Here is a 21349-nt window from a genome sequence, read left to right on the forward strand (position 1 = left end):
GTTTAAGTCTATACTATAAGTCCAGATGCGATATTTTCAGGGTTTTTAGCTATTGATGGTGCAAATGTTTGCCACATGCTTATGTACAGCAGGTCTAAAGGATGACAGAATGTCATTACAGGAGGCACATATTTATTTACACGTCATCATTATTAACAAAGTTTATAGGAATCAGTTAAAGTTTACTTTCTTAAACTAACTTCAAGCCGGTAATATTAAAGGTTCCCTGTGGAGTGTTAGTCTAGTAGAAGAGGTCTGCTTAGTAAGTAAAGTAAAGCTCTTTTCAAGAGCACTTTTCTGAGCTGGCTCTGCTTTGAGTTTATCTTATTTGGAACATATTGTAATAACACATACTTTACCCACATAATTTAAGGTAATTGGAGGTGACTACAATGACTGTACCAGAATTCCTCTGACTGAATAAGGGAATCTGCATCAGGAAATCTTAAAAAAAAAGAAAGAAAGAAAAGACTGCAGTGGAACTGCACTGCAACGTGTGAACACTTCTGTATGGTGTAATGGCAATGGTGCACAATGAGGGGAAGAAAAACTAATCCCAAATTCCTTTTCTGCTTCAACTGAAACCCAGCGGGATCAATGAGTCGTCAAAGTGAATGTTTGAAGCATTGATGCAAAGGCTCAGAACAAGGAGATGGCTCAATTAGAGCAGGGAAACACCTTCTCGTGTGTTCTTCCCCAGGGCTCCAGTGTATGTACTCAGTTACATTCAATTTGAGGTGTTCTCAAATATGACACTGTGTGCAAATGCCAATAGCCTTAAAGCTAATAATACAGGAGAAGGATTATGATGAATAATTAGGCTTTTTACAGCAATATACGAAGAGAAAAGAAGATGATATGTTTGTCTCCTAGAAGGAACAACAGCAGAAGATGAGTGTGGATGAGGAAGGAAATGTATGTCAGCCAGTTTAAATATGGGTGTCTATTTCTATCAAACTTTAATACATAGACCTCCCTAACTGAGGCAAATATTCAAATCATTGTCCTGATGCTATTAAAAATTAATTGCATAACAGCTGCAGCCGCACGACAAATCCAGTCAATGCTGGATTTTATCCAGTCATTATAGCTGTAAAAAAATACGGCAATCCATTTCTAATCACAGACTAATCGGCCGGTTAATCACAGAGGTCCCCAGAAAGGGAACTTCAATTAGCTTTCCACACTGCTGAGCTCACTGGATTTTTCTGGCCTGGGTTCGCACGTCACCCCGATGTGAGCTCACTCACAAAAGGGTTTTTAAATTATTACAGACGGCTGACAGACACGCATGAATGACTGACCAAAATATCCTCTAACAATCACACGCAAAAAAGCCCTTGTAAAACCAAGAGACAGAGCTATTTTTAAACCAAGAGCCCGCGGTATGAAAAACAGAGACGTGGGCAAAGGGAGAGAATTATACCTTAATTAGGATTAATCAAACACACACATAATATCCAGCTTTGGATTTATCCGGCAAACTAGTCTGCTGTGTTCTGATCCTGCATTAATGTTAGTGAAGCTGCTGAGAACTAGAAACTTTTAAAGAGTAACTTAGTCACCAAAAGCATCAAATAGCTCATAACAGTATGTGAAAGGAGCATAGCATTTCATACCGTAAAAGTGAGAAAATTAAGATGTAAATGTATCTAAAACATTGGGATTGCTAAACAGAAGTAGTAGTCATGCATGTAACACATGTAATACTAGCTGAGTTGAAAGAACAATTAAAACTTGCCCAATTGAAACAGAATCCTGGAGACCTCTCTCCGTTGTTCTCTGGTTCATGGATTAGATGGCAAAGGCCACTTGTTTTTTTCTGGTTCGCAACCTCCATTTATTCTACTCTGTTTATCAGCAAACTGCATTCATGCATAGAGCGAAGGCTATACCGCCAACTTCTGACCAAACTACACTTCGCACTTTGCATTTATTTTATATTTTTGCGACACTTAAAAATGTACGGTCACATCTTGCTTGACAATTGAATGGAAACACAACAACAGGCATGCTCGATAGAGCATTTCTTAATTTCAAAAGAATATTGGATGTTAACATGCAGTTGATGTTATGCTAATGTTCTTATGAGGGTCAACAACCATGATTAAGTTGCATTTTCTAATCACTGTGGTCATTAGATTAAAACGCAGATTTTCGCCTCAGTTGTTTGTCAGAAGGCATTTTCTGTTACGATGTCCGAAGAAAAGCTCAAAGTCTAAGACACACAATAATAGGAGTTGTTCCCATTGGCATGAAGCAATTAAACTGTTGCTTTTTTTATTCGGAGAAGCCGTTGGCACCGAGTAATTGAACATGACAGCTGAATATAAAATCTTTTATCATTCTCAATTTTTCTCTCCAGCTGTTTTATAATTATTCTATCTTATCCATTTATTTTCAGTAAACTGTTTCTTTAACATGAAATAACTGCAGTGTATACACTTTCTTTGGCCACAACGGAGCCTTTACAAACCATCAGCTTTACAAACACAAACGACATTTCTGCACATCCTCCCGACGAAGGCAGTGACCTCGGTGGCATGTGCATTATTGAGGAGTCTGTGGTACTCTGACCTCACATAGCGGCTCCAGGGCGCCACAAGCTATGAAAACTTTAGGGAGCGATTTAACGGCTGAATGAGGAAAAGCATGGTGGAAATGAAATATGGAAAGTGAAATAAAGAGAGGGAAAACTATTTATGGTTATGATGAACTGTGATGAACTGTTGGCTAGTGGACACTTGTGTGCCTATAAATGGCCAAACCTCAGTCAACTGAGCAAACAATTCAAACGGTTTGATAGCTGCCTCCTCACCACAGCTCAGCTTGTTCGCTATAATGGTGCTGCCTCCGTTGACCAATCTGATAGAAAATGTTTGTGCTTAGAGGAACTGATCATGCAGCATCAGAAGAGGCATGTACTTATGTTTCATAAATAATCTCATGTAGGTATGATTAGAGTGTGAGAGCTTTGAAAAATAATAGTTTTAAAATAGTTTTTAGTAGTAGTGAGGAAAACATATAATTAACACATTGAGGTGTGTTCTGTTTATTAGCAGTGCATTCTAAGCTTTGTTTATGAAAGCACACTTTTTGTTTGCAACCTGCCTGTTGTGTATCCTGCACTTCGTTCCTCTGACATAATGAACCGACCTAAAATGGACCCAGCAGATCTGTTTGAGGATGAACTTTCATATTTCCTCATATGTGAGCCCTGGCTGAGGAGTTTTTAAACACCCCCTGATTGCCAGCCTGATTCTCCCTGCCGAACTGCGGCAGTCACAATATCGTCTTGCTGTCCACAGCCTTAGTCCTTTAGAGGTGTCTTGCCACCTGCTTCGTCCGCCAGAGGGACTCCTCCTTCATCGCACACCTCGTGTGCAGCCCTGGTCACCCTCCAGTATGGTTCTGCAGGTCTGGTCGTCCTCCAACGCGGCTCCACCAGTAGGGGGTTTCACTACCTACTTCGTCCTTCAGAGGGGTCCCTCCTTTGTTGCCGACCTCCTACCCTTTTGTCCTGTCTTCTGGTCACCCTCTTGGTCAGATAAAACTGTTGGCCCAGCTCCTATGCCGCCCCATTGAGTTGCCCTGCTCCGCCTCTGCCCTTCCCCGGACAATCTGCCTGGGGAATCTTGCTCCGCCTCTGTCCAGCTGCTTGTTTGCCTGTTGTGTGTACTGGGCTTGGGTCCTCTTTTTAACCGCACCATGACAGTATTTGTTTATATATGATCTGAGGTTAAGCGGCAGGTGAGTACTTAAAATGCAGACCTGAGAGCATTCATTCTTAAAGCAACATGCTGGAAACGTTCAAATTGAACCTGGATGGTGACATGTTATCATTCCTGTCTCCAGCTAGACGTCTTTCCATCTGTCTTCCATCTGCATTAGCAGACTTTTTATATTTTCCATCTGCTTAGTGTCTGAGTGCTAGCAGACCAAAATGAGAAATTGCAAGACTTCTTTGAATTATCATACAACTAAACACAACCTCTAATCCATCCACCCAGACATGTCCTGTACTCAGAGACACGTGTCACGTGTCTTGTGTGCTGTCAATAAGGAACAGAAGTTGTCGATTTTTCTAATCTAATTTTCCAATCTAATGATTGCTACACTTTCAAGGTAAAGTAAGAGGAGACTTGTTGTGTAAAGGATGTAGAAGGTTGCATAGCATGTAATAAACTGATGGATGTCAAAGTGCACCTATACACCAGCCATGTCTCTAATGTCACTGGCAAAAAAAAAGGAAAGGTCACATCCACTTTCTTGTGAAGACAATTTAATCTATAGTTTATGTCTGTTCATCATCTGTTCACATTTTGAAAATGTCACAGTTGCAAAAGCACAGGTATACATGTTTAAAAACAAACACAAAACTATGGTTGTCCTGACATTGTGGATACTGGCACACTTCCATGACTAATAACAACGTTAATGTTATTAGTTACACCTGTGCTTTTCCTAATATGACAAATCAAAATGTCTGCTGTGAGGCTTATTAAAGTAAAGGACACTTTCCTCAAATATCAAAAGGCCTTTTAGTATTAGGAGTCAGTCTGATTTAAAAATATCTGATTATAATAGCTGTCATAAGAAAGTTATTGTTTGCTTGTATCTCAAGTAGACTGATTAAAATAAATAAATAAATGAAAAGACTGCAGTGATAATCTGCAAGTAAGCGTTGTGATTTAAAAAGACTCATAGTCAATCATTTATTGTGTCATTCCATTGCTTCTGAATGGAAGTGAGAGTGCTTGACTGGTTGTTATTGGTGTGTTGACATGTATAGGGCATTTCCCTGCCCTTTTCTCATTTCATGCTGGGATTTCATGTGGACACTACAACACATTGACACGAGAACAAATTGCACCATGAGAATAATAACAATGCTGCTTGAGGGGATGTATTAGCACAACTGTATTAGTGATGTCTTTAAATTAAAAGGGGACAGATAAACATGCACTATCTTAGCATTAGCATCTGTGAGACCCTAGAGTTTACTGCATATATATAAGCTGTAATACACAAAGCAGAGCAGTTTTAATGTAGAACAAACAAAGTCAGATTGGCACTTGAGTGCGTGAAAGCATGTACCTAAAGTATAATGGAAGGAGGTTTATATTCTGGGTTCTGAGAAGAATACGGACATGCAGTTAATAATGTATACTGCAGAGATAACAGTTAGACAGAATAGACAGGTTCTGTAACAGCATATACAGCATACATATATACAGTAGGAGGAACGTGTATTTTAGGAATCATAAGTTTATGAATATTGTAAGAGGGCATTAATATAAGGGACGTAATCATAATGGCATAATACTAATGATTTCGGCTTTCATGCAGAGAGGGAGAAATATGAGAGTCTGCCACAAGGCAGGGTGAAGGACAGTTGAGCTTCATTAGGGTGGGAGTAGGGTATAAACTCAGGCTGATGTGACTGTGGTGAGTGGTAGCTAAAGACAGAGGAGACAGTTGAGGAAGCTGACCTAGATTCCCCTCCACTTGTTATGTTTATGTCCCCTAAAATGTCTGACCTTGACTATACTGACTTCTATCCGTGCCAAGTCTGTCACTAGAGATGTGTTTTCAAATTCCTCTACTGCGCTTCCCTAAAATCTGAGATTCAAGCTCGAAAGCCAATCGCTGCCTGACACACAAATGCCTGCAAAGAAACCTGAAACTTACCACGTAGAGCGGACCTGTCAGTAGGCTACAGAGAGCAACAGTTTGCATTAGCATAGTGAACGTTTTGACAGCAAACTTGGTGTGGAGTGTGCCGTTTTTTGGATGTAAACCTTACCCTGGAGCCTCCTTACATATCTATAAAAAATTCCACTAGATATGACGGTATGTTCCACAATATTTAACGCTGTGCTAGCCACTTCCAGTTACAAGCTGACAAGCTAACAAACAACATAAACAAATAAAAGATGCTAACTACAGTTACCGTTCTGATACCGTTGCCGATTTTGGTGCACAATAGAATCTTCATCTGAGTCAAACACTGTATCTCTTCGATCATCTTGCTGCGCATTGCTCTTTACCTGTTCACCTAGCGCAAGCAGCAGCACTAGGCATAGCCTGTGATAGTTGCATTTGAAAATTCTTTGTTTCAGAAATTCACAATGAAAGAGTTGTTATATGTGGGAAAACCATGTTAAACAGAATATTAATTATAGAGTATTATTACATACTTTAAAACGTGTCTGAGAGAAACTTTACGGTGCACTGAGAGGAAGGACGGCACTATGTACAACTGTGTTGAACACACACACACACAGACACATACACAGTCGCCAAATGTCACTTGAACAAAATCAAAAAATCCCCAGTGGCATTTGGCCAGGATGCAGCATTCCATTGAAGCCGGAGCAACTGTCCTGATACTTGACCTTTTCTATTCAGCTGAACCATTTTAGACATCTCAATCTTTCATTTAATAGTTGTTGTATTTTTGGTTGTTGTTGTTTTCCTGCCTTTTCTGTTTTCTGGGAGGACGTTTGAGAGAAAACTTTAGGGAACGTTAAGAGGTTAGTAAATCACTTTACAGACAGCTGTCTGACAACTATAGACCGAACTCAGTGCTTTGATAAAAGTAGAGAGGTGAAGTAAGAATTTATTAGTCAGGGACCATTTACAATTAAAAGTTAATTCAAGCAATAAGAGGAGATGCTTTAAACCAATTTATCTACTAGCATTGGCAAGTTGTCATCCGATGTTTCATCCATTTTGTTTGAACCACACAAAATCGTGGCTATCAGCTGACAAGTTACATCCAATCATATTCAAGATTTAATGATTGAGTATGTTTATTAACAGGGGGATTAGTTCTCCCAGCAGATTCCTCGTCGCTGTTGCATTTTTTTAAGACCTGTCTTTTCCATCAAATCTAACTGTAAAACCAACTGCTATAAATGGTCAAGTGGCTCCGACTGAACTATAATTATCATACTGTAGTTGTGTGTATTTTTCCTAAACTGAGAGATAACAAGTGAATCTCTGGCTGCTCTTTTTCAATTTCATCGGTTAGATAATGTTGATAAACTGTTGGTTTGATTGTTTGAATGCTTATTTCTGTAATCCTGCTCACTAACCAACAACAGAATCCAGAATGCAGCAGTCCGACTGGTCTTCAACCTCCCCAAGTTCTCCCACACTACACCGCTTCTCCACTCCCTTCACTGGCTACCAGCGGCGGCCCGAATCTGCTTCAAGACTCTGGTGCTGGCCTACCGTGCTGTGAATGGATCAGGCCCTTCCTACATCCAGGCCATGGTCAAACCATACACCCCAGCGCGTTCACTTCGCATCGGTCAATCGGCTCGCCATTCCCTCACTGCGAGTGGGATCCAGATTCCCCTCAAACAAAACCCGCCTGTTTGCTATCCTGGCTCCAAAATGGTGAAACGACCTCCCCATTGATGTCAGGACAGCAGACAGTCTTCATACCTTCTGTCGCAGACTGAAAAATCACCTGTTTCGACTGCACCTCGGCAAATGAATAAAAAAATAAAGAAATATTCTGTTCTTTGTATGTTGCACTTATATTGGTTTGGCTTATTTGTAGCTAATAGTTGGATGTGTATTCTATTGTTTCTGTATGTTGCAGTTTTGTTTGGCTTATTTGAAGCTAATGTTCTGCACTTAAAGGATTGTACCTATTTGAAGCTAATGTACTTGCAAGATTCTTGCTGTTCGGAGTTGTATGCTCATGATTGTTTGCACTTATTGTAAGTTGCTTTGGACAAAAGCGTCAGCTAAATGAACTGTAATGTAATGTAACAGCAGACCAAACTAAAAACATAACCTCCTTGGCACAGGTAATAACACACACGTTGTTATAAATCAGAATTAGGATTTGAAAAACATTCAAAAGGTAATTGTTCAGTACCTGTGACCTTAGTGATAGGACTTTGTCATCTACAGACATCAGGATTGTATCATAGATGTGAGTAAGTAGGATTGTATTTATATAGCACCTTTTAAAAAAAAGGGGGGGGGGTGATAAGGGATCTAGGATTAGATTTCGTCAACACACTGAAAAACAGAGGCAAAAAATACAGACTTGTGGCACTCTTAATTCATTATTTATCCAGACACAAGTGGATAAAAGCATACCTGACACACTGCACACTTTAATAATGGACTACTTATATTCAGACTACTTAGTGTAAAGTATTGACTGAATGACTATTAATAGCCTGACATAGGTCCAGAAACATTGCCCCTTTACCCGAATTAACCTCGCAGCTTGGCTTATCCAAGCCTACTACGACATAGTTGGCTCTCGCCCAAGGCTGTATGAAAGGGCTTCACAAGCAACAGTTGGTATTTCTCATGAGAACAGAGACAATACTGCTCAAGAGACTAGAACAACGTGGTCAGAGTCAGGATTATTGGAGCTTTCAGAGGGCCCTCAGGGAGGACACATGGTATTATACCCAGGTAATTCAGTATTGGGGTTTCAATGTTTAAATACAAAACCGTTTGATGAGCAATTTTAAATTGACTGTCAAGTGGGAGGTATTATTTATGTAATTATTTAATTGTACCAAATTATGCCAATAACTGGCACTCAAATCCTAAAAGCATTTGTGAAAACCTGTGGCGCCAGACATCTTTTACAGTGAATGCAAAGATAATATTTGTACATGCACAAAAGATCCCTGTTTATGCCAACGCCGTACAGCTTGTGTTCTGTCTCTGCATATCCCTCCTGTACCCTTCCAATCTTTCTCTGTTGCCTCTCACCCAGTATCTAATCAGCTGTTGGAAGGTGACCAAAAAGTTGGATGACTGCATAGACTTCCATAGACATAGACTTTTTTCTATAACAATGCATCAATGAGTTCAATTTTGTCAACTTACACTGGATCAAAGACATCAAATAAAAGGTAATAATTGTGGTGTGCAGAGATGACATTGTGCTAACCTATCGACTTTTATGGAATACGCTACAATCGCATTGAGGCATTTAATGCTCTTACTGCATTACTACTAACAAATAGAATGAAACTGCTGATTCAATGCCTTATGCAAATTTAAAATGGGAAGCTCATTATGGCGTTGTTGTTTGTATTAGTGTGAAATGTAATCTGTTTGCATTTTGTGTGTGTGTGTGTGTGTTTATCCTACTCACTCCACTGTGTCCTCCCAGCTACACCATTGTATCTGGTCCAGCTCTTGCATGTCCAGTCTGAATTTGGCCAGGCAGAACTCCTCAATGGCAAATTCGTAGTGGGGTCCACACCCCAGTACCAACAAACACTGAGACACTGTTGAGAGAGAGAAGGGGGAAGGAAAGAGAGATGTGGATGAGTGAAGAGAAAGACAAAAGGCTGAAACTCAGAACTCAGATGTGAGTAGTCAAGTACGTATTTGCTTTGGCCTGGTTAAAGCCTATTGTGGGGTGAAACCACAGGAGAGCACTTCCGATTGAAAGTAGCTATGACCTTAAATGTTGTCGTCTCTTTTTGGGTCACTGCCAACTAAGATGTTTCCCCATCTGTCGGACATGACACTGAAACACCATCTGCTATCACAGTGTTAGGTATGTCATTCCAAGACCCCCAAAATAACACACACACACACACACACACACACACACACACACACACACACACACACACACACACACACACACACAGAGAGCATTTCTAATTTTATATGTAGAAAAGGACTCTTCGGACTATTAACTCTAGGACTGTGTGTGCTGGTTAAGAAACACTGATAACCAGCACACACAGTAACATATGTACTGTTCCTTACTGGAGCTGCTGCCCCCGCAACCCGACCCCAGATAAGCGGTAGACGATGGATGGATTTTGTGATATAGTAGTTTCTCTGGAATATCAAACCATATGTCAATAAAATAACCAAATAGGAATGACTAATATAGTGAATTAAATACCTGAAAATAAAGGTGCTTCATCACATTGGTGCAAAAATCGTAGTACATCTAGCATTGTCTTGAGGCAGTGCTGAATAATTTGAAATAATGCATGCAATAAAACAAGACAATCAAAACAATAATACAAATCATCTCATCTTGGGTAAACTAAATATTAAATCACGCACCAGTATAAATGTACAGGAGAGCAATCATTACAAACATTTAATGAAACACAATAATACAGTAAACCGTAAATAATAACCCAAATCCCTAGTGGCTGCAGGGCCCTCCGGCCGGCTCTGAACATTAACATAATAAATCCATTCCACGTGAGTCGGCATATTAAACTGTGCTAATGATGCTAGTTGCATGCATGTCAGAAAGCCTGTAGGACACAAATAATTACGTAATAATGACTGTATCATAATGAAGTATCAATTCTGCATTAATAGGGTATCCAAGTGTGAAGTGATAGTGACACTAATCCTAAGATTTAAACATATTTTATTTTATGTGAAATTGCCTGACAGCAGCAACAATTTCAAACCAATTTAGAATTGAATTGATACATTTGTGTCACATATTACTGAGAAGTTGTATTCCTAATAAAAACTTTAACACAAGCCGAAACACCTAATTACGTTTCCATTAAAATGCACACAGTTGACATTATAAATTGACATATTGCACATGTTTATGGATCAACAATCTGCAGGATAAACACAAAGGAAGCCATGGCTTTTTAGCCCGATATGTTCTTACTAAATGTGGAGCAGCGTTGCCACATCCTAAACAGTTTAACTTTATTTTTCCAGTTATCTTGTCACACGTTTAAATAAAGGCCAAAAGCTTTCCATTAGGTTGTCTTCAAACAAAAACAAAGTGGTTCAGTAAGTGTAGCAACAGAAAATATGTAGGGCTCCTGGTTGTGTGGAAATTGCACATTTATCCATCAGTAGACACATGGAAAAACACATTTGTGTTACAAAGAAAAACTCCTTTCTACATAATCTTTCCTCCTGTAACTTGACAAAAGGTCAAGATGAAAGTCTGTAACAAAATGTTTTTTTGCTCAACATATTTTTGCCGCGTCCCATTGCTTAAACACATACCTCTCCTGGTCAAATCAATGTTATATACAAAACTCCCTTTTCTCTCTCTACATGATGAATCTGGTGGAAAGTTCATGATTGAGTGAATATTTCCCTTCACTTTGTATCGATTTGGAGCTGTAACTAAAAATAATACAGGGAGGCTGCCTTTTAACATGACATTACCTGTGGGTACATGTGCTGTCTGCAAGATGTCCCACTACCTCTTTCTTCCTCGACCTTGTCTCTGCAAAAGTGAATTTAATTGGCTTTACCAATTATTTTTAGGAAACTAAATTGCTGTTTCATTATGTATAGAGGTAATGTCTTTTTGCTTTTGTTTTGTTGCCATGCAGGTGGTTTGGTTTAGGTAATAAAAACATTTTGTTAGGGGTTAGGGAAAGATTTTGGGTTTGGTTAAATGTTTATGAAGTAAACATCTTGTGTGTGTAAAGTCACTGCAAACGTTTTCTGTTTTAAACTTTTTTTACCAGAAAACCATGAACAGATTTAATAATTATTTAGTTCCTACGAGCAAATATTGTATAGCAAGATATTATAGTCAAATATATGAAATGCATTGTCAGTGAACATCTTCCTGATATGGTGAATACCAAAACGATGTTACTTTTAAGAATAGGGTTGGGTTCTGATATGAATCTCTTGCACTAAACTTTTTTGGAGGAGTATGTGATATTGGGCTACACAAACTTGACTTGACCCATGCATGAAGTCTGCCTCTGTAAATACAAACTCAAAGCTCTTAGTCAACTTGACTGGTTAAATAATCTACAATAACAAGAACATGTACTTGAAGTGGATGGCATACTTGTTCTTGTAAATAGACATTGGATGACCTTTGACCTGGTGCACGCTGCCTCCTCTCTGTGGGGTCTCTGTGTATAAGCCTATCCGGCAGCTAGCTTCAGGGGGCTCTGTGTACTTTGTGTGTGTGTACAAGTGTGTGTGTGAGATGGAATTGGGCTATCTATTTATTTATAGCATGTTCTGCTCTCTCATCATCATCATCATCATCCAAGATGCACAAGACACTAAACTCAGAGAGAAACTAAACTACGAGCCTTACAGCAAGACAGATAGAGCTGCATACCCACACTTAATTCATTTACCCAATCACCTTCTTGAACGCCTCAAAGCCCATATTTGCATATTCAACATTTAGGCACATGTACGCCCATATACACACACACACACTCCTGTCTGAAAGTTTAGTTTGAGAGCTGTTTATCTGCTGCTGTTTCATCACACTGCGAGCTATTACTTGTAATCTTATCTGGTGCTTTTCCAAGCAACAGTGCCTCAGGTTATGCATGTTGAGGTGCTCTGAAATAAACAAAAACATGCACAAAACTAAAGTTGTTACTCAGGGAATTAGTACGAAATTAAAGAAAATAAGCAAAGACGGAACACAGGTGAGGATACAGGTACTACATGCGTATTAAACGTGAGGACAGAGAGAGCGATGCAGCAGATGACGAGACTCAAGCCAGATGGAATTACGGTCTAAATATACATGAAGCAGATGTCACCTCGCACCGCGTTTTCGACTCCGAGGAATTAGAATCAAACATTATTGAACACTGCCTCTTATCACTAAATGCAAAATGGCTTCATGTAAGAGTTGTTCATGATAGGAGAACTTTCCATGGAGCTTAATCTGTTTCGTAAATACTTTAAGAGAGAAACATAAAGTATTAAACATAATAAATTAACACATAGCACTAGATGGCAGGCAAGCAACTATTGTCAAAATTGGTGTTTTTTTTATTTACATTTTGGGCCTTTTTTATCTTTAATTGATAAAACAGTTGTAGAGAGACAGGACAGGGGAAGAAGGAAATGACATGAATCCACGGGTTCGACTTGAACCACGGCTGCTGAAGGCCTTTTGTACATAGGCCACCCACCCTATCAGGTGAGCTACTGGGACCTTGAAATGTATGTTTTTTAATTAAGGTTTTGTGCTAAATATGTAAATTACAGAGACATCTGGGAATACAACTTTATTTATTGCAATCTCCCAACAATTCACAAATAGGGACAGGGACAATGATCTGATTGTAGTTGCAGCATGTAGATACAATACAGCAATGACATATAAGCATGAATTGAAATGTATCTAAAAAAAGGCATCATTTTGAGACAGGATGTGTCTTATTTTTGCAATGTTACGTAGATGAAAGAAGGCAGTCCTTAGAATTTGTTTTATGTGGGAGTTAAACGACTAGATCTTGATCAAAGATGACGCCAAGATTCCTTACAGTGGTGCTGGAGGCCAAGTTAATGCCATCCAGAGCTTCTATGTCATTAGAAAATGCGTTTCGGAGGCGTTTAGGGCCAAGTATAATAACTTCAGTTTTGTCTGTGTTTAACATCAAAAAGTTGCTAGATATCCAAGTTTTTATGTCCTTAAGGCATGCTTGAAGTTTAGCCAATTGATTGGTTTCAGTCTGGTTTAATTGATAGATATAATTGGGTATCATCCGCATAACAATGAAAGTTTATAGAGTGGTTCCTTATAATATTGCCCAAAGGAAGCATATATAAGGTGAATAGAATCGGTCCAAGTACAGAACCCTGCGGAACTCCAAGACTGACTTTGGCTGTCATGGAGGATTTATCGTTAACAAGTACAAATTGAGATAGCTCAGATAAATAGGACTTGAACCAGCTTAGTGCGGTTCCTTTTATGCCAACACAATGTTCCAGTCTCTGTAGTAGAATGTCATGATCAACAGTGTCGAAAGCAGCACTGAGGTCTAACAAGACAAGAACAGAGACAAGTCCTTTGTCTGATGCCAATAGAAGGTCATTGGTAACTTTCACCAGTGCCGTCTCTGTGCTATGATGAACTCTAAATCCAGATTGAAAAACCTCAAATAATCTATTATTATGTAAAAAGTCACACAACTGTTTTGCGACTGCTTTCTCAAGGATTTTAGCGAGAAAGGGAAGGTTACATATCGGCCTATAGTTGGCTAAAACCTCTGGATCAAGACTAGGTTTTTTAAGAAGTGGTTTTATTACAGCTACTTTAAAGGATTTTGGTACTGTAGCCAGATAATAGAGACAGGTTGATCATATTTAATAACGAGGTGTTAATTAAGGGTAAAACTTCTTTAAACAGCTTAGTTGGAATCGGGTCTAAAAGACAGGTTGATGGCTTTAGACGATGAGATTGTTGAAGTTAGTTGGTTAAGGTTGATTGGAGTAAAACAGTCTAGATATATTTCAGGAGTTACAGATGTTTTTAAAATTCCAACAGTTGAAGTCAAGTCATTACCAATTGAGGTCAGGAGGAGATTAATTTTGTCTCTAATAATTATAATTTTATCGTTAAAGAAGCTCATAAAGTCGTCACTACTGAGAGATATAGGAACAGAAGGCTCTGTAGAGCTGTGGCTCTCTGTCAGCCTGGCTACAGTGCTGAAAAGAAACCTGGGGTTGTTCTTATGTTCTTCTATTAAGGAAGAGTAATAAGCTGCTCTGGCATTACGGAGAGCCTTCTTATACGTTTTAAGATGATCTAACCAGACTAAACGAGATTCTTCCAATTTAGTGGAACGCCATTTACTTTCAAGATTTCTCGACTTTTGTTTTAGTTTGCGGATTTGTAAATTAAGCCATGGAGCTTTCTTTTTCTGTTTTATGATCTTCTTCTTTAGAGGAGCGACAGAGTCGAGTGTTATCCGCAGTGAGGCTGCAGCGCTATCAACAAGATGATTAATTTGTGAGGGACTAAAGTTAGCATTGGAGTCCTCCATTATATTGATATTGAGTTCCTGGTATTGAATTAAGTGCTGATGGAATCACTTCCTTAAATTTAGTCACAGCACTTTCAGATAAACATCGAGCAGTAGGATATTTTGCCTACTGGCTTGTAGTCCACTAACAGGACTTCAAAAGTTATTAAAAAATGGTCTGATAAAAGAGGATTATGTGGACACACTGATAAACTTTCAATCAATAATAGCTACTCCTTGATCGGACATTTTCAGCTCCAATCAGTCGCTACAGTTGTCAAGATGCTATTCATGCATTGCACTCCTGATCTCTGATAAACATTATAAGTAATAGGACATTTGTTTTTGTTTCTGTGGTTTATTATAGATAACAAAACTCGGTTTCTAGAAAAAACTAAATAATTATCTTGTGATCTCTAGAAAAACATTTCAAGCACAGCTGTTCTTAGCTTCCTGTCTTACTGTTCAGTTAAGTCACAAGTTGTTTTTCTCATGAATATATAACCTGTTCCTCTGCAGCATGCACCCCACAGTAATACACACAGCAGGCGGGTTTGGCAGTAAGCAAGCTCCTGTGAGGAAAATGCAAATGTCAATGTACTGCTTGATGATGCCTTACAGAAGCAGATTGGGGGCGTTTTGAAACGTTTCAGTCGCTGCCTCTGCAGCAGACAACGGACAAGTCGTCTGCGACAGGAAGCATGTGTATTGAGACTAAAACATTACTCAGGAGGGACATTTTATTCCCCTCTTTCCCAGTCTTTAATTATTATCCATCTCCATCCTGTGAATTTTGTCATTGACAACCCTTTCACTTTTACTCTAAATCCCATTCCAATCTCGAGTAATTATTTCCCCTGATGACTATAACTTGAGCACCTCAAGTAAGATGGGCCATTTAAATTGCCTATGTTATAAAATGATACTGAGGCTTCTGAACTGAACCTCATCCACTTGGGATAATTTTGTTCAAATGTATTTTTTTAAAACAAGCAGCATGTAAAATAACTATCAGATGAAAATACATGTATGATATATAACTCCTTCTAACTCCTCTCCACACCCAAGGCTTATATTTCCAGTTCCATCCTGATTCCCAACAACACAATGTTATAATACTCCCATCCCACGTGTGTTATTATGTTCTCATCACGATGCCCCTGCTCTCTGTTGGAGGCTGACCTCCCATGTCAGCAAGAGATTCATAGCTCGTTCAGAATATGTTGTCACGTGATTAAATGATTAAAGCAACATGTCCGTGTGCATGCTCTTTAATGTAACTGGCCTTTTGTGGTGTTTGCACCAGTAAAGAAAACAGGATGTGAATATGTGCATCAATTTGGACTGTAATTTTATTTCATTTGTCGACATTCCAAGTATACGCTGTATGTCGACATCAACGTCATTCTACCAAAAACTTAGCATTTTGGGTTATTTTGTGTAGTTGCATTTTTATTTTTCATTCATCTAACACATTTTGTTGTACCACAACTTTTTGTAATATTTATTTCAACATTTTCAACATCAGTTATATTGATTATGTTTTACTGTAACCACCTGTTTTATTGTTTAACTGCTGGTGCTTCTTGTTCTGGCTTCGTCGTAGAGATGTCGTCCACATCTCAAAACATGACTGTAGTCATAACAGATAAGAATGACGGCCACAACTATGAAAATAAAACCTAAGTTGTTAATGTACCGTAGTTGAAATGAAACTAAACTAAAGCAGTACATCTACAGATCGACTAAACTACCTGTGTGGTGTGTAGCATTCATTGAGGACAAAGATTCTACCTCAGAGTAGTGGTGGACAGTTGAGTCATGAAAGAACCAGCCTCCTGAAATTGTTCACACGTTGCAGCCTATGACTCCTTCCAGTTTGAAAATGACAAACTGACAACGGAGGCAGGCAGATGTTTTCTGTCGAAGGCTAAGACTGCCAGATCTGATGCTTACAAATGAACCGGCACCCTACCTCGACGCCGATACTCTCTCACTGTCGTCATTTTCACATCGATGATTCATAGAGAAGGAAGTCTTCATCTTTGGCTTTTGATCGGAATTATTTTTGACCAGCGTTGCCCTATCGTCCGATCTAACATCAAAACACCCACTTCTTTGACCTTTAAACAGTTATGAATAACAGTTATGAATAATCTCAGTCAGTTCAGAAAAAGAGAAATCTGTTTCTCTTCCTACCAATCTGTCAGCTCAATTTAGATTCTGTAAAGTTACACAGGTTTTATGCATATTTTAAAAGCCCACACATTCCAACTCTTGCTGTACAAACCTTGTCTATTTGATTTTCACAATCTGGAAAGTTTGGGTGAGTTTTTCTTCGCACTTCGGATGATTTAACTTTGCATCTTAATCTTAAAATGTATAGACCAGAAAGTCAGGGCATGTTCCCCTTTTATGCATTGGAAGTTCTGTGTAGTTTGTAGCTTAAGCACTGGGCTGACAAAAAAGTTTCTTTTTCTTTTCAACTTTAAAGTAGAGCCACTTGTTCCCCGTTCTCTTACCCGTTGTACCAAGTGTACTGCATTTTCAGCAGCATAATGCTACTTGTTTTTGTATTTGTGTAAAACCGCTGCTTTCTCCTATAGCTAAAGCATCTCTGTTGACCGTACCTGTCAACCCGCCCGTTTTTCGTATTTTTTCCTTCTATCCCGTTTTCCTCCCGTTTAAATATTTTCCCGTAACTATCCCGTATTTTTAACCTTTCAAAAAAAATTAAAAGGTCTAATTTAAAAAGTGTACAGTGGTAAAGTGGCCTCCGGTACAGCAGGTGGCAGTATTATGTTTAACATGAGCTGAAAAACATTATCTGCCAGTAAACACACAGAAGAAGAAAACAGGAACAATAAGACAGAAGAAGACGTAAACATATGGATGAGAGTCACAGTGAACGGGAGATAGATGGAGACACAGTTGTACCTGCCAAACAAGTTAAAACTTTATGTAACAAGGCAACGGGCAAACTCGTGCTTTTTGTAAAGTGTGCCATTCAGATGTTAGCATCGCACACGGCGGAATAAGTCCAAGCACAAGCACGTCAAGAGGCACAAACACATTCACAGTCAATGACTTCATGTGTGACAAGAACTGTGTCGGAGGCAGACCAAGTGACCAAAGCTGAGGGAAAGATGTCGATGCTTTGCGTCAACAATAATGTAGCCTTCAGCTTCTGCGATGATTTCAGTCGCAGTGTAGCGGACATGTTTCCCGACTCTGACATCGCAAGGATGTACTCGTCGGAGAAAACAAAAGCCACACAACTCATTAATCATCAAATACATAGATATTAACTAATAAATAAAATTCATAAATCTTATAAACATGTCTGCACAAGTAATACATACTTTAAATAAACATGTATTTCCTGAATGTATATACCCGTCCCTTATGTGTTTACATTTACATTACATGGGGGCTGTGGGGCTGAGAGCTGTTCAGGTATTGGCGTCCGCCAAAAAATGTCCCTTATTTTGAAATTCCAATGTTGACAGGTATGCTGTTGACAAGTTGCTCACTTAGGCACTGTTTGCCAAATTTGAAAAGTGAAATAAAGATAACATTGTTCGGGCTCTGATTTTGCAGACATTTAAAGAAAATTAAATGACTATTCAATAGTCAATAAAACAAAACCTTGTGGATAAGTTTAAACAATAAAAACTTAACATTTGGGCCATCTCCAAGCTGGTAGTTTGAGATTCCTGCTGTAATATAACACAAATGGGTGACATAATTGTACATCAAGGGGAATTATTAATACCAAGACTCTTGGTTCTTAATGTCAACTCACTGACCAATGAGTCTCTAATTGGATTTCTCATTGTACTGATTGTAATTAGATATAAAGTCCATTTTAAGTGTCCAACTATCATCACAGTGGTCATGTGATGGATTATTAATCAGCTACTTGCCTCAGCACTATTGCTGCTGAATTTGGTGGTCATGTAGAAACATATCATTAAACCTTGACCCTGTTTGATTCACAAAATCCTAACCCTAACCCCTAACCCATCTCCTGTTTGTTCTCTAGAAACAAACTTTTTCTCTCTTCTAATATATTTTCTGTGTTTTTCTTCTCTCACTGTTCCCATCCTTCCTCACGAGCAGAGCTGAATAAATCAGCAGGATGTTATGTTCCTTTGTATGTCTGAGGAAAATGGGTGTCACTCACTTGTGGCGTGTTCCCTCAGACTGATTACGCACTTATTGCTAAAATGTCATGTAGTCTGCTGCCTGTAGTGCTAGCTATTCATAGAGAAGTACATTATGAACTTGCACATACTAAGATGTGAACATATGCTCAATGATAGAGCCAATGTTTTTGTTCTGTGGGTTCAAAGTGGTGAGAATACAGCCAGTACATTTATTTTTGTGTACCATGTAAAAAAGGTTACTCCATTGCTACAAATTAGAAGTGACACATACAGTATATTATCCTAAGACTTAGTGATAGTAAGTACGAAGTAAGAAAATGGGAACTTGTCACAGCAGCTACATGATCAGTCATTTTAAGGGATATGAGATCAGTGGCTGACAGCTTTGTGTAGGCAATTGGTTAAAACTGCTGTAGCTACTTTCCTGTTTGCATATGTTATAAAGCCAGTGTTTCATAAGAACAAATGTAGCCTAAGGCTGAAATGTTCCACAAATAAACCTGTTCACATCATCTATACACCTTCCAGTAATTCATGTAGTCCTACCTGGCTTCTTGGCAACATCTCACAGCCAAGAAATTATTCCACATGGGGAAATTCAGTCTGGCATAACCGCCACAATAAATGTGTTGTTTATACTCTTTGTTTTTGCAGGGCTCAAACAAACAAGATATGTCAAGCTCATAAGCTTTAGATGAGCTGGTAGGTGTGTTTGTGACTAAGCCAGGCTCCCTGTTTCTAGTCTTTGTGCTAAGCTGAGCTAAGCTAACGGACCGCAGGCTGGAACTTCATATTTACCAAAGAGATATGAGAGTGGTATTCTCATCTTAATTTCCCCCATACGTTCCATATAGCATACTATATACTCACTGAACTCAATATCGTATGTTATGGATAAAACATGTGCTAATTTGATCCAACATGTTGAACTGTTTTTGACACAGGGTCCTCATTTGATCAGGGCCACCACATTAGATAATGAAGGACTCATCTTAGTTTATATTGCATTTTAATGGTGAATATTCTTTAAAAAAATGAAAACTGTTTATTTTTTGGCCCTTGCTGTTCTGGAGTGCCAGGGTAGGTGTCCTCTTTGCTTGCGTTGTAATCCAGCCTTGATATTGTAATATTCAAGTCGTTTGACTTCAGCTGAACTGCTTTCACTGGGCTGACACCTTTAAACAGTATGGAATAGTGCGACTGCATTAACTGCACAAGAATGATGTATTGCGAGCAATTCAATTGTTTTTGGTCCCATAGCCCACTCAACAGGTAGGTTGATCAATAAACCAATTTCCTGAGAATTTGCTGTACTGTTCTGCTTTGACATAAATGAAACACAATGTTGGCTACAGTGATGTGGAAATGTCAACTCCCGAGAGCTGTCTGTTCCCATACTAAGTGAGGTCAGAAATGTAACCTACCAATTCAACTTCAATTTGTACAGCGTGTTGCCAACAGACCAAACAAATAAAAACAACCCTTGTGAACTGCTGATGTGTTTATTGGTTTATCACAGTTAGATACAGATGAGCTGAATGAAATTAAGTAATTCTCAGTCTTCCTCAATGTAGTAAGCTGTGCTTTTCTGATGAATTAGCGGAGAGGAATGCCAGCAGTTTTACCTCTTAGCGCTGTCATTCACACTCACATACACACACATGCATGCTTTCCTCCACCTCTGCTGTCCTAATCAGACATCTTGAGACCCAGGAGGAGAATTTCACTTAGCACTAAGAACATCCCTGAAAGTATTTGCATAATTAAGTAGACAGACAGAGCGAGAGATAGTCGAAAGATTTCCCCCAAGAGAAACCTTAAAATGAGCTACTTATCCCCTTAATCTTTAAATTGTTGTCTAACTTTATTGCAAACCTATACAACACACACACACACAATCCTCTATCCATAACACAGTGATTTGAGAGGGCCGTGAAGCTTAACAAGCCACTCTCTCCGTCCCAGGTGCTCTTAGTGTTATTATTAAAGCTCAGAGCATGCTTCACTGCAGTGTGTCATTGGCTCTTGAAAGGCAGAAGCATAAATAAGCTGTTGAATATGAATACAGCCTGGAGCAACCTGGCTGGGCTCAAGATCAGAGGAGACATACAGACAGCAAGGCAACAAAAAGTGACAGTGTTTTTAATAGCTAAAGGTAGAAAGTATTTGTATCTGCTAAAGCGGGACCCTGATGAGGAGGTTTGGAAACCACTTCTCTCATCAATCATCAGTGGCCGATATATGTGACCTCTCTGACGTCATTTTCAGTCAACACTATGGCAATATTAGCGAGCAGCAGGAACTAATCATGTTGACAGTAAATAGCCATGTTTTTCATACAAAAACAATGTACTTGTTAAAAAGGCAATAATACAGGAAGACACAATTATGGACATGGGCAGCAATTCAGCGGTCTGAAAGCAGTTC

The 21349-nt window shown here is 39.0% G+C and overlaps 1 protein-coding gene across 1 annotated transcript in view; it reads right to left on the reverse strand.

Annotated features, from left to right (window-relative positions):
• The window catches only part of ramp1 (receptor activity modifying protein 1), a 57146-nt gene that overhangs the window by 9384 nt on the left and 26413 nt on the right, over positions 1–21349 (reverse strand). The window contains exon 2 of the mRNA XM_029459818.1: positions 9146–9281. Within this exon, the coding sequence (XP_029315678.1) occupies positions 9146–9281 (136 nt within the window). The remainder of the gene's footprint in view (positions 1–9145; positions 9282–21349) is intronic.

The sequence above is a fragment of the Cottoperca gobio genome, chromosome 21 (genome assembly GCF_900634415.1).
Source record: "Cottoperca gobio chromosome 21, fCotGob3.1, whole genome shotgun sequence".
NCBI lineage: Eukaryota > Metazoa > Chordata > Actinopteri > Perciformes > Bovichtidae > Cottoperca > Cottoperca gobio.